Raw genomic sequence first — 12,953 nt, 5'->3', positions numbered from 1 at the left:
ACTGGTATGGGTTCTAGAGTCGAACCTGGTCTCAGAGCTTGCCTGGGTTCTAGAGCTGGGTTGGGTCTCAGAACCAGATGAAGTTCTAGAGATGAACTTGGCCTCAGAGCTGGCTTGGAGTCTAGAGCAGGGCTTGGTCTCAGAACTAGGCTTGGTCTCAGAACTGGTGTGGGCTCTAGAGGTGACCTTGGTCTCAGAGATGACCTGGGCTCTAGAGGGGGACTGGGTCTCAGATCTGGGCTGGGCTCTGGAGCAGGGCTGGGCTTCAGGAACCAGCCTGCAGGGCTGGGGCAGGGGGCTGGGCTCCGGACTGGGGCTGCGCTCAGCCCCAGGGCAAATTAGCCACAGGCCTCCCTGGCCTCCCCGATGGCGGCCCACACCTCCACCACAAACTCGTCCGGGAAGGCGAACTCGCCCAAGACGGAGTCTAAACGGCGTGCAAACTCCTGAACGCTCACTGTCTTCTTGGATGTCTCCACCATGGTGGACGCTGCCAGGGTGGGAAGGAAAGTGGGTAAGAGTGCTCTGGGACCCCAACTTCCCCTTGGGACCCTACCTCCTCCCAGTGGGCTGGCCTCCCCCCAGGGTCCACCGGCTTACCCTGGCCCCTTACCCAGCTCTGGGTCCCGAATGCCCATGTAACTCTCCAGTAGGTCATCCACCTTCCGGGAGGCCTCCTCCTCAAATTCAGTGGGCTGGGGCGCAGGGGGACAAAACAGAGGGTCAGAACCACAGATCCCTCCAGCCCAGCCCCTCCCAGGCTCCTCCCCTTGGGTACCAGCAGGCCGGGACCTCGCGTGCCAATGCTCCTGCACCACCATTGCCCTGCCTCACCTGAAGACCCATTTTGCAGGTGGGGAAACTGGCGTTGTGTGAGGGAGGTCTCAGCCTAGGTCACGCTGACTCAGAGTTAGAGCTGTAGGTGTTAGAGTCCCTGAAGGCCCCCCTCCCCTCACTCACCACTTCCTCTACTGTGGCAGCCCCCCCAGAACGAAGCCGCAGGGTCTCCCGCCCGCTGGTCACTTTTGCTTCCACGGGGCATTTGCTGCTCCGGCTCCTCTGGCTGATCATGTCTGGAGGGGACAGAGTGGTGGAGGGGCACGTGTTCTGGGTAGATCCACTCTTTGTAAACACTGGGAAACCACCAGCTGAGACTTTCTGGAACTTTCTTATCCTTCAAAGGCCCCCTTGTGTTCATAGCCTTAAAGCAGCACTTTAAAAGCTCCCACCAAGTGACACAATAGATCTAAACACCGCCTCATCCTTCCTCCATCTTCCCAAACTCCCCCGTCCCCAGCTAGACTGTAGCAGTATGGAAACCACCCACCTGTCCCCAATACAATGCCAGAAGTTCCCCCTCATGTCACCAGAGGCATCTAGAACCTTCCATCCTACCCCACCCCACCCCCACCCTCCGCTGACCCCGGCATCCAGAGAACCCACTTCCCCAAGAGCTCCCCCCACCGCCTGCCCCCAAGGCCACAGGTGGCCCTCACCGAAGGCTCTCTTGGGCTGCACCAGGCGCAGGGTGAAGGGCTGGGCCTTGGGCAGCTCACGGAGCATCTTGGCGACCTCGTAGTGGCGGCAGCCGACGATGGAGTGGTCGTTGATGGCCTCGATGCTGTCGCCCACACACACGGCTTCGATCCTGTTGATGATGCTGCCCTCCTTGATCCTCTGCAGGGACCCAGAGTCACTCCAGGGGCCACCCCCGCAGAACCCCTTTAGACCAGAGGGGGGCAGGGCCTGGAGCACCCGGAAAGTCTTACCCCCCCTTACCCCCCCCCCCCCCCCCCGCACCGCGGGCACCTTGATGAAGGCGTAGCCGGCCCCGTTGTCCGTGATGGTCAGCCCCAGGGCATCCTCCGTCTTCGTGACCTCCACCTCCTTGGTCTCGCCGCGCACATGCGCGAAGATGAAGTCCTCCAGGCCGATCTGGCCGCCCAGGAGCTTCTGCATGTCCACCTTGTGGCTGTTGAGGGTGCAGAATAAGATCTGCCCCGGGGAGGGGAGCTCAGGATTAATGACAGCGCTCACGCCCCGCTGTCTGCGCAGAACCGCGGGCGGGATGGGCTCAGGGGCCTGACGGGGAAACCGAGGCACAAAAGACACTGGCCCAGCCCACAGGATCTTCGGGGGTGGGGGTGAGGAGACAGGCCCCCAGAATGAGGGGCAGGGTGAGAAGGAGGCTGCAGGAAGAAACCTCCTTTCCCACCCCCGACTTCTGTTCCAACCCCTTGGTGCCCTGATCCCCACCCCCCCATCTTTCCCGGCCGTTCTGCATCCGCTGGCGCCCCCTGGGGGCTGCACGGCGCACCGCTCTGCACCCGGCCTGTAACCCCGGCTGCCTCCGACGTATCGCCTGGAAAGGGGCTGCCTGGAACCCCAGCCTCCAGCCGCGCCCAGGAACCACAGACACGCTTCCCCGAGGGCTGTATCCACCTTGGCTGCGGGGGGGAGGGGGGTGAATTCCCGGACGATCTAGCGACTCACTAACCCCTTAGACCTGCTCCTCTTTTGTGCAGGCCGCTCAACGGGGCATCTCCAGTGCATGGGCACCATTGGGTCTGAGTGGTGCGTCTCCGAGGCCCCGGGCCCCCAGTCCAGGGGTCCGAGCTCCACCCTTACCCCCGGGTCAGCCCCGTGGGCCTCGGGCGCTGGGGGCCCGCGGTCCTCACCTCGGTGGGCGCGATCCCGAAGGCCTCGGCGATCTTGGCGTAGAGCTCTCGGACGTTGGTGAAACCCTCGATCTTGCCCGTGGGGCTGCCATGAGCCAGCTGCGTGCGGAAGACGAGGCGCGGGCGGGCGCGGGGCGCGGCGGGGGGCTCGGAGGGTGCGGGCGAGGGCGCGGGCTGGCGCGGGGCCTCGGCCCCTCGGGCCTCGCGGGCCGCTGCGCTCTCCATGGCCGGAGGAGCTGGGCGACCCGGGCCACCGCCTCCGCCACCGCCGGATCCGCTGCTTCCTGCCGCCTCCCCTCCCCCGGCCCAGGGCGCGACAGCCGAGCTGCCCGGGTAAGGGGATCCAGGAACCCGAGCCGCCCAGGAAGGCGACACCGCGGGGTGCGGAGAGGGGGGCCCGGCCCCAGGTGTCCAGGCCCTGCCAGGGCCAGCTGCGCGCTCCCCAGGGAGGCTGGGCGGTCTGCGGGGCCTGGGTTGTAAAGCGGGAAACACGGATCACAGGAAAGGAGCTCACTGCGAGGGCGCTCGCTTGATCCTTGCAACAGCCCGAAGCGGTGGGAGTAAGGTTCCCCTGGTACAACCTGAGGCACATCCCGTCCTTCCTCTGCCCACCACCCTCCAAGCTCCCACCTCCTTCACGGTAAAAGTGGGCTTTGTTCCTCAGCCCATATGGCCTTGCACGACCTGCCCCCATTCCAGCCCTGTCCTCACTCTCTCCCCCTCCATCACGATCACGGCTTCAGCTGTTCCTCGACTCCCAGGCACAGTCCTGCCCCAGGGCCTTTGCTAGTGCTGTGCCCTGTGCCCCGCCCGGGAGCTCTTCTCCCAGATCTCCAGATGGTTCCTTCCCTCACTTCCTTCAGCTCTTTGCTCAAATGTCACCTCCTCTGACTACCTCCGATCTCTCTTCCCAGCTTTCGTTTTCTCCCTAGCACTGAGCATCACTTGACAAACCAGATTATTTTTACTTATCCTTCTTGTGCCCTGTCCTCCCAACTGGAAGGTCGGCTCCGGCAGGGCGGCGGTTCTGATCTCTTGTTCCCCTGCTGTGTAAGGGGGCCCAGTGCCAGGCACACAAGGAGCAGGCACGCGGGCAATATTTGATGAGGGAATAAGTGGAGCCCCAGGTTACAGATGAAGAAGGAGGCTCCAGCGCCAGGAGGCCTCTGTAAGAATCCCCTGGGAACACAACACTAGGCATCAGGAAATCTGGCTCAATGAACAGTGGTGGAATGCCGTTCCCACTGAATGAGGGGCCTCTCGCCTCGGAGGACTCTCAGAATCCAGACATTGATGGGAAGAGGCTTTGGGTGATGTAAGAAAATGTATGTAAATGTTTAAAGCCTACAGAACATGACACACACCACAACATGGATGAGCCTTGCACACATGATGCTCACTGAGAGAAGCCAGACACAAAAGGCCACTCAGTGTGCGGTTCTATTTGTGTGAAATGCCCAGAACAGGCAAATGCCCCGAGACAGTAAGTGGATTCGTGGAGAGAGGGGCTGGGCTGACTGCTTAGCGCCACCGGGCTTCTTTTTGGAGTGATGGAATGTTCTGGAATTAGATTGTGCCAATGGTTGCACAACTTTGTGAGTACACTGGAAACCACAGAATTGTACACATTAAAACCTTTAAAAAACGAAAAGAAACCCAAAACGATCAAAATGGTACTCTTTCAGAAGGACATATTCATGTGCTAAAAGGATGTCTAAGACCTGCCCAGGAGTGATAAGCTCCAAATTTGGGATGGAGATACCTGTCCCAGGGAGCTCACACCTGGGAGGGGGGGGGGGCGGGGGGGGGAGTTAACAATATCCAGTTGTATCAGTCTCCAAGGGCTGTCATAAAAAAGTACCACAAACCGGTGGCTTAAAACAGATTTATTTTATTTACAGTTCTGGAGGCCAGAAGCCCAAAATCAAGTTATCAGCGCGCCAAGACCCGGGGTAGGATCCTTCCTTGCCTCTCCGAACGTCTGGTGGTGGCCTTGGCATTCCTCAGCAGCTTGCGGTACCCAGATGTCTGCCTTTGTCATCACATAGCTGTCTCCTTTCTGCGTCTGTGTCTAAATTTTCATCTTCTTATAAGGACACCAGTCATACTGGATCAGGCCCACCCTACTCTGGGATGACCTCATCTTTTCACTAATTATATCTGCAAATAAGGTCATATTCTGAGATCCTGGGATAAAGACTTCGACATATCTTTTGAGGGGACATAATTAAATCTGTAGCATGGGTGTTGGTCAAATTAGTCTCCAAAAGTTTTAGAATGTTTTATTTATTTATTTGTTTGTTTGTTTGTTTATTTATTTATTTATTTTTAAATATATTTTATTGATTTTTCACAGAGAGGAAGGGAGAGAGATAGAGAGAGTTAGAAACATCGATGAGAGAGAAACATCGATCAGCTGCCTCTTGCACATCTCCCACCCGGGATGTGCCCGCAACCCAGGTACATGCCCTTGACCGGAATCGAACCCGGGACCTCTCAGTCCGCAGGCTGACGCTCTATCCACTGAGCCAAACCGGTTTCGGCTGTTTGTTTATTTATTGATTTTTACTGATTTCAGAGAGGAAGGGAGAGGGCTAGAAACATCAATGATGAGATTCATTGATTGGCTGCCTCCTGCACGCCCCCTACAGGGGATCGAGCCCACAATCTGGGTTCAATGCCCCTGACCAGAATCAGGAACCGGGACCCTTCAGTCCGCAGGCCGATGCTCTATCCACTGAGCCAAACTAGCTAGGGCTAGAATGTTTTAAATATTCCATTAAACACTGAAGTCTCAGAGTTTCCTCAATAAGTTAAGCATAGAATTACTATATGACCCAGCAATTCCACTCCTGGTGATGGACCCAAGAGAATTGAAAACAGGTACTCAAATGAAAACCTGTGCATGAACGCTGAACGTTCACAGCAGCACAATTCACAATGGCCAAGCTCAAATGTCCATCAGCAAATAAACACAGTGTGTCCATCCACACACCGGATATTAGTCAGAAAAGGAGTGAGGCACTGACACTTGCTATAATGTGAATGGGCCTTGGAAAGGGTGCTGTGAGAGAAGCCAGACACAAAAGGTCAGAGTGTAACCCCAGGTGAAATGTCCAGAACAGGCAAATCCAGAGACGGAAGTGGATTCCTGATTGTCAGGGGGCAGCGGGAGGGGGAGGGGTGTGGGGGGCAGGCCTGGGAGCATCTTGGGTAGTCCTGGGCACATCTGGCTCAACCTCCTACAAAAACACACACAAGCTTGAAATTCAAATTCCACTTTATTACTTTTTTTAATTTAAAAGTCCAGATTAAGCAGTGGCCAAGGGGCCACCTTCATGACGGTCGGTTAGCTGAACGAGGGCAGGGGGTCAGTCCCAGTTACTCCATTCTGAGGTGCAGGAAGTCGAGGGCCACAGGCAGAAGGCTCTCCCTCAAGCATGAGGGCATGTCCTGCAGTGTGCCTGCTTGCGTGGGGCACTTGTGGTCAGCACCTTCGGGGAGTCCCTCCCTGTGTCAGGTATGGGTTTCCACTGCCCTGTGTCCTGGGGCAGATCCCTAGAGCCACTGTAGCCTGTCACCCTCCCTACACCAGTGTGGAGAGCTGCTGTTGGTCCCCTTGTGTCCTGGGTCATGCTGCCCATGTGTGGTGTTCCCACATCCCTGTAGTATGACATGCTCTATGAGGCCACGGGGTTCTGTGTGTTGTGCATGGCAGGTGACTTTTCTGGATTTGGGGTGCTGGGGAGGTTGAAAGCTAGGGGATGGTGTAGAGTAATGGAGCTCCCAAGGTGCAGGATTGGGCCTGGCCCCAAAGGGTGGACCCCCCCATCCCTCTTCCATGGGGTGGGGGCCACCAGCAGAGCTTGGTCTTCGCTGGATCCCCACGAGCTGACCAACACCTTCATAGGTGCTCACTGCAACAGGAGAGAGGAGGGGAGTCATGATGGGGGACGCCATCATCTCAGTCCCCACCACCATCCTAGGGGACACCAGAGGCCACCTTCCTTAAGCAGCTCCAAACAGATGTCAGGGTAGGGGGCCTGAAGCTGACCCCATCTAACCTGGGGAGCCAGAAGACACCCAGAATAAATTGCCAAGAAGCTTTGGAGAAGTTCTGGTTCCCCTAAGTGAGTCCAACTGGCCAAGGGAGGCTGGCAGATCCCACCCAGCAGCGTTAATACAGTCTCGCTGAGCTCGTGGTTCCGCCATTGGCCTCCTGCCTCAAGCACCAAATAAGTCCCACCTGGTAAACCTCAGGTGGGCGGGACCCTCAGAACAGGATCCGGCTGCTGGATCCCAGCCGGCAGTGCCCGGGGATTTCCAGAATCCCACCCAAGGGGAAATGCGGTCAGGGCCGGTCTAGCCTGCGGCAGTCCCCCATCCAGTCCCCGGCTGAGCCAGGGGCAGACCCGCACACACCTGGCAACCTGGGCCAGGATCTCCTTGATGCGGACCACGAGCTTCTCGTGCTGGGCGGGGTCCCGCTCGATGGCTCCGTGCAGCTGCGTCATGTAGAAGTCCAGCGTGCTGAGCGTGGGCGTCTCGCCGGTGCCTGCGGGCGGCAGGGGGCTGGTCAGCCGGGCCCGGTGTTGCAGTAGCTGTGCTTGGGGCTCCAGGGCACAGAGGTCAGAGGACTGGGGTCTTTATGGGAGGAGTCCTGGGGAGGGGGCCCGTGGCGCGTGCCCGTGGGGTCGGGTGAGGGGTCAGGGCGTCTGGACCTGAGAGTCAAGGTCAGTTGTGAGAGAAGGTGGGGGTGAGGGTGGGTCAGAAGACGTTAGTTGGCCCGGGAGAGGTTCTGGTGGGAGGTATGGGGGTCTAATGGGGGCGAGAAAATTAGTCAAAACTGGCCAAAGACAATCACTAAAGGCGGGACGGCTGGGGTCAGTGAGGCCGGGCTGGCTTGGGCCTGGGTCAGTGAGGTGGGGCAGCAGCGCTGACCGGAGCTGCGGGCAGTCAGTGCGGTGGAATGGGGGTGGGGAGTGGCAGGTGCGTGCAGTGCTTGGGGTAGGGAGGGGGTCAGTGGGGTCGGAGCTGGCTATTTCCAGGGTCTGGGCAAGGAGGCGGAGACACCAGGGGCATGACTCCTGGTGGCCCGGGTGGGGGTTGAGGTGGGGCAGGGTTCCCCGGACGGGACCCCGGTGGGGGCGGGGCTTCCGCACCCGGGACGGGCAGCGAGGCGAAGCTGGCGGTGAGCGCCTGGCGCACAGCCTGGAGCTGCTGCTGCAGCGCCAGCGTCCGCCGCTCCTCCAGCGCCAGCTCCTGCTCCAGGCGCTCGCGCGCGCTGCTCATGTTCTGGGTGTGCCTCTGCAGCACCGCGTTCTGCTCCTCGAAGGCCACGTTCATCTTCCGCAGGCGCCGCAGCTCCGCCTCCCGGGCTGCAGCGGGAGCCAGGTCAGGGCTGGCATTGCCTCCCCCTACCCTCTGCCAGGCCTTTGCCCGAGCGGTGCCCCGCGCCAGGCCTTAAGGCATTGCTCTGCCCCAGACCCATCCTTGAGCTCCCCAGCCTCAGGGCAGGTGAGGAAAATGGCTTGGCTTTAGGGGTAAATACTCCCACTCCCTACCTGTTGCCTTGGAGCCCTCTTTTGGCCCACCCTCCTCCTAACACCTGTTTCCCCAAGAACCCGAGTTGGTGCTCACCTTTGTTTTGGTCCAAGAACTCTTCAGTGAAAATGGGGACATCAAAGGTGGAGAAGCCATCGGAGTCCCCACCCTGGGACAAGACAAGTGGCAATGTTTATTTTGAGGGGGCATCCAAATGCCCTCTGGGACATCCCCCAAGCCTGGGGGTCTCCTTGAGCCACTGAGGTCGAGTCTGTTAACACTCCCAGGGGGTGGCTGCCCCTACTTACACAGGGTGGGCAGGGCCGTTCACTGTCCATGAGCCTTGGTCCTGGCTCACTCAGGGCCTCACCCAGGGGCCTAAAGACTTCCGGACCTTTCTCACCTAGGCGCTCTGCTTGGAGGAGGCCACTTACCTTGTGTCCATTCAACAGGGTATTCATGAGCCCGGAGCCCGAGTCCTCTGGGGGGGAAGGGGAGGGCAGGGTCAGCCTCCCAGGTCTCTCCTCTGACTCTGCTTTGCTTTGTATGTGCTGCTCCCCTGCCTGGAACACCCGCCGTCCCCTCCCTCCCATGTGAACCCCATGGAGGTGAGGGGTCTCCAGGCTCACCCCTCAGAGCAGGCACTCGGCTGCCTGGGGCTGGGGCCCTTCTCACCTTTCTTGATCTTCTTTTCCTGGATCTTCTCGGTGCACATCTTGTAGGCTTCTGACTGCTGGTACGCGCGCAGCTCCTTCATGTACTGCTGCTTCTCCCGCTCCGCCTCATCCAGGTACCGCTGGCAGGGCAGCATGAGAAGGCTTGACCCAACCCCAGGGCCGAGGAGACCTCCAAGGCCAGGCCCCCATCCATCACTCATCTCACGGTGCTGGACATTCTCCGAGCGCATTACCCTCCAGACAAAACCTGGCCCCTGAGCCTGCTGCTCAGGGTGCCTCCTAGCTTCCCACCTCACCACCAGCCTTCATGAACCACTCTACGGGGTCTGACCATAGGCTCCCACCTCCAGGCTGCCCTCCAGCACCCGTTTCACCTGTTGAAATCCCACTTATGAGGGTACAAGCCAGTGGTGAGTTTTGTTACCTTTTCTTGATGCTTATGCAGTTTTTAAATTACTAGGATTTGAAACTCGGATTTCACATAAAAATCTAGCTCCCGCCCCTACTTCTTTTAGACGTTGGGTGACCACACTGGTTAAGTTTTCTGTCTAGTCTCCCCTATTGCTACCCTCCCCACAATGAACTGGGGAGGCCTCATGGGCGGTCAGTTCTCCAGGAGGAGGAACCCTCCACACCAGGTCCTTTCAGGATATGGCTGCAGGGGCCTGAATGGGTGGGGGGAGGTCAGTGGTCCCGGGCTGGCCCCATCCGCCGCCCCCTGCCGTCCACCTGCTTCTCTGTGGGCTGCAGTTTGCTCCACTCGGCACCCAGCATCTTGGTGATCTCAGGAAAGGGCAGGTCCGGGTGGCGCGTGCGAATCTGCTCTCGCCGCTCGTTCAGGAAGCGCACGTAGCCAGTGACAGGTGCTTTGGGGCCATTTGGCAGGATCTTCTTTCGCTTCTTTCCCTTGGGCCAGCCTCGCTTCTTCACAGGCTGCGGAACCAGGCGGCGCCGTTGGGAGGGGCCTAGAGGGGGGCCCAGAGGGGGACGGGGCGGAGCCTTGGAAGACGTGGGCGAGGCTAGTGAGGTGGCTAGCCAGCAGGTAGGACCCAGAAGGCCTGGAGGTGTGGCCAGGTCAGGGGCTAGGATTGTGAAGGGAGGTCGAGGAACCCTGGATAGAAGTGAGGGGTATCAGAGGCACTGGAAACAGGGGTTCAGGCGGTTTCTGTTGTGGGTGTGGTCTCTAATACGCCAAAAGGTGCTCCCCCCCCCCCGGGGGGAGGCAAGCAGTGGGCGGAGCTTGCATTCGGTTGTGGGCGGGGCCTGGCGCAGAGTGGGCGGGGCCTGGACGCAGAGTGGCAGCGGACCTTGTGAGGCGTGGCATCTAATATGGGGCGGGGTCTCAGCTTCCAGACGGAAATCTGGGCAGTGGGCGGAGCCACAGCGGGTCAGCGCTAGTCGGAGGTGAGGCTGGAGACCCAGAGCCTCCCCCACCACAGTTCGGGGGCTCTCACCTCCTCCTCGTGGGACCCCTTCTCACTGGCTCGCGGGCCCTCGCCGCGCTCTTGCTTGACAGCCACCACGAAGCCCCCATGCTGTGCAGGAGCCTTGCCGCCCGCCGGCCTGGAGTCACGGGAACGCCAGTCACTCCCACCCCGACCCCGACCCCGACGGTGGGGATGGCAGAGCGGGGGCCTGAGTTCTGGGAGCAGGGGTCTCTGGGGGGCAGGGTCCGGAGGTCGGATCAGGAGCCAGTAGGGACCCCCGAGAGAAGCTTAAGCCACAGGACTCCAGGGTCACACCCATTCATTACCCCCGACGGCAGATAGGGCAGCAGCGAAGGGACCCGATCCCTGTGAGGGGGGCAATGGGGACCCCTGGGAGGGGCTGGAGCCCGGGCGTGGGGAGAAGCCCGTGGAGGCGCTAAGGCAGGGACTGCCCGGGTGGCGGGGAGTCGAGACCCTGGGGCCGGGGTCCAGGAGCTCTAAGGCGAGCGGGGCTGAGCTGCGCCCCAGTGGGGGCTGTGGAAAGGGGAGTCGCACTCACGCGACGGCCGCGCCGGGCTGCTTGGGGCCGTGGGACATGGCCGCTCCCGGCCGCACCTGGAACGCAGACGCGTGGCTGAGTAAGGGGCGCCCAGGCCACCGACACCACGGGCCCGCAGCGCTTGGGGGGGCCGAATCCCGGGGCTGGGAAGGCCTCCAGGGCGGGCGCTCCTGGGATCCTTTGTTGGGCGATCGGCCCCCGCAAGGCGCTGGTCCTCCCCACCTGGCCGGCAGGCAGCCCCGTCCCCGTCCCGAGACCCCCGCACCGCCGGCCCCTCGCTGGGCCCTGAGTTCCGCAGCTGTTTTCACCTCCAAAGAAACTTTCCCGGACCTCTCGGCTGCGGCGCCTCGCCAACCAACCGTCCGGAGCCCGCCCCTGCCGCCCGCCCCGCCCCCGGCAAGCCGATGGCGGCCTCCACGCGCCGTTGGATTGGGTCGCGCCCTCTCCCGGGGGCGTGACCATGCAGATGAGGGTCGGCGCGCCGGGCCGCGATTGGCTGGGGCGGCCACTGAGCCGCGTGGGAGGTGGAGAGGGAGGCTGCGGGCGGTGCGTCAAGTTGGGCTGCGCTCGGCCGCTCGGGGGCTAATCAGGGCGCTTTGAGGCCTCGCCTGGCGGAGCCTCTTAAAGGGCCAGTAGGCACGGCGCCGACTCCTCCGCCGCCGCCGAGGGAGAGATTCCCCGCTCCGGCCAGACCGGCTTTGGCCCCGCCCCAGTTGTCATAGGGACGGGGGCAGGTTGCTAAGGAAGGGGTTAAGGACCATCTGGGCAGCCACTGGCCTCAGGGCGAGGTGCACCACGTTCTTAGCATCCTGCAAACCCGGTGGGAAAGTTTCCCGTTTATTGACGGGATTTAGGGCCCCGGACACCCCCCTGTGCCTGGTCCTGCTCTGAGACAAGGCAGAAACTGCGCTCCCTCCTGTGCAATGAGGACATGGACGATGTCCAGGACCAGGAGGCTGGGGTGCTCTGAGGCTAAGACCAAGAGGCTGGTCAGGCTGGGGCTGGGTGAGGAACTGGGCTGGGAGCACTTGGGCAGAGGTGGTGCGACAGGAAGGCTGCTAGGACCTCGTGAAGCTGGAGGGGCAGGAGTTCTGCCCTTGGATATCGGGGACCTCCCGGGCATAGCCTGGTCTTCTCGTGGTCTGGGCTGAGGCTGCCTCTGCCTCCAGGATGCCAGGAGCAGTCTCTGGATGCTCACGATAAGCCCACTGGTTCCTAAACAAGCTGAGAGACATCACCTCCTGCCCCATCTCATCTCACTCCACTCCCCCCTCCTCTGGCTTGCTCCATGTTCTTCAAATACATCCATTTCATTCATTCCCACCGCTGGGCCTTTGCACTCGCTGTTCCCTCCACCGGCCTGGCCTACCCCGAGACTGTCTGCTTGACCTCCTTCAGGCCTTTGCTCAAATGTCACCTTCTGAGCGAGGCTTTCTCAGGCTTGTACCCCACGTCATACACCCCGTCTTATTTTTTCTCCATAGCTCCTTTTCCTCCACGTGACCTGTTGGCTTGTTTTCAATTGATTTGAGAGAGAGAGGGGAAGAGAGAGAAACCCCGATTTGTTGTTCTGCTTATTTGTGATTCACTGGTTGCTTCTTGTATGTGCCTTGACCGGAAATGGAACCTGCAAGCTTGGCATATCTGGACGATGCTGTAACCAACTGAGCTACCTGGCCTAGGCGGTGACCTGCTTGTTTGTTTGTTGCTGTGTTCCCAGCACAGACAACAGTGCCCACAGGAGCTGCTTAATACATCGACATTGACTCCTGTACTTTTCTAAGCACACGGATGCGGCTAAACCTGGAGTTACCATGCGATCCAGCAATTCCACTCCTAGGTATCCACCCAAGCCAACTGAAAACACTTGTCCACACAAAAAACCTATGCAAGAAAGTTCACAGCAGCAGAACTGACAAGAGCCAAAAAGTAAAAACAACCCAAATGCCCATCAATTGATTACTAGATAACCAATATGTAGTCCAACAGAATGTCATGTGAAACAATAGAGTATTATTGGCCATAAAAAGGAATACACTGCTGACTTATGCTACAACAGTGGTGAATT

General features: G+C 59.9%; 2 protein-coding genes across 6 annotated transcripts; both read right to left on the bottom strand.

Annotated features, from left to right (window-relative positions):
• Positions 1-206: 206 nt before the first annotated feature.
• Positions 207-3,077, bottom strand: GIPC3 (GIPC PDZ domain containing family member 3). The gene is made up of 6 exons (XM_036315488.1): positions 2,679-3,077; positions 1,810-1,995; positions 1,497-1,677; positions 961-1,073; positions 614-695; positions 207-490 (listed from the first exon to the last, which is right to left on the bottom strand). The coding sequence occupies exons 1-6, from the start codon at positions 2,901-2,903 to the stop codon at positions 339-341; spliced, it is 939 nt and encodes a 312-aa protein (XP_036171381.1). The 5' UTR covers positions 2,904-3,077; the 3' UTR covers positions 207-338.
• Positions 3,078-5,940: 2,863 nt separating this feature from the next.
• HMG20B (high mobility group 20B) lies at positions 5,941-11,294 on the bottom strand. 5 transcript variants are annotated; one of them, XM_036314526.1, is made up of 11 exons: positions 11,194-11,294; positions 10,886-10,941; positions 10,354-10,462; positions 10,207-10,260; positions 9,629-9,832; positions 8,898-9,018; positions 8,657-8,703; positions 8,319-8,391; positions 7,841-8,056; positions 7,101-7,233; positions 5,941-6,595 (listed from the first exon to the last, which is right to left on the bottom strand). In XM_036314526.1, exons 2-11 carry the CDS (start codon positions 10,921-10,923, stop codon positions 6,583-6,585), a joined length of 1,008 nt encoding a protein of 335 aa, XP_036170419.1. In that variant the 5' UTR covers positions 10,924-10,941; positions 11,194-11,294; the 3' UTR covers positions 5,941-6,582. The 5 variants fall into 5 exon arrangements, with proteins under 5 accessions (XP_036170419.1, XP_036170420.1, XP_036170421.1 ...); XM_036314527.1 differs by having other exon boundaries at positions 11,108-11,199; XM_036314528.1 differs by lacking the exon at positions 11,194-11,294 and adding an exon at positions 11,151-11,191.
• Positions 11,295-12,953: the final 1,659 nt, after the last annotated feature.

This window comes from Myotis myotis, unplaced genomic scaffold (genome assembly GCF_014108235.1).
Source record: "Myotis myotis isolate mMyoMyo1 unplaced genomic scaffold, mMyoMyo1.p scaffold_m19_p_6, whole genome shotgun sequence".
NCBI classification, from domain to species: Eukaryota; Metazoa; Chordata; class Mammalia; order Chiroptera; family Vespertilionidae; genus Myotis; species Myotis myotis.
The sequence above is the reverse complement of the archived record's forward strand: the minus strand, read 5'-3'. Positions and strand labels throughout refer to the sequence as shown.

What these genes read in the sequence shown, in the direction of transcription:
- GIPC3 (XM_036315488.1), bottom strand. Translation starts at nt 2,903, where the DNA reads ATGGAGAGCGCAGCGGCCCGCGAGGCCCGAGGGGCCGAGGCCCCGCGC. An exon ending in CCGGCTACGCCTTCATCAAG is followed by an intron (nt 1,678 to 1,809) that starts GTGCCCGCGGTG and finishes GGGTCCCTGCAG; the next exon opens with AGGATCAAGGAGGGCAGCAT. An exon ending in GCAGCCCAAGAGAGCCTTCG is followed by an intron (nt 1,074 to 1,496) that starts GTGAGGGCCACC and finishes TGTCCCCTCCAG; the next exon opens with ACATGATCAGCCAGAGGAGC.
- HMG20B (XM_036314526.1), bottom strand. Translation starts at nt 10,923, where the DNA reads ATGTCCCACGGCCCCAAGCAGCCCGGCGCGGCCGTCGC. An exon ending in TAGATGCCACGCCTCACAAG is followed by an intron (nt 9,833 to 10,206) that starts GTCCGCTGCCAC and finishes CTGGTTCCGCAG; the next exon opens with CCTGTGAAGAAGCGAGGCTG. An exon ending in CCCTGTTGAATGGACACAAG is followed by an intron (nt 8,392 to 8,656) that starts GTAAGTGGCCTC and finishes GTCTTGTCCCAG; the next exon opens with GGTGGGGACTCCGATGGCTT.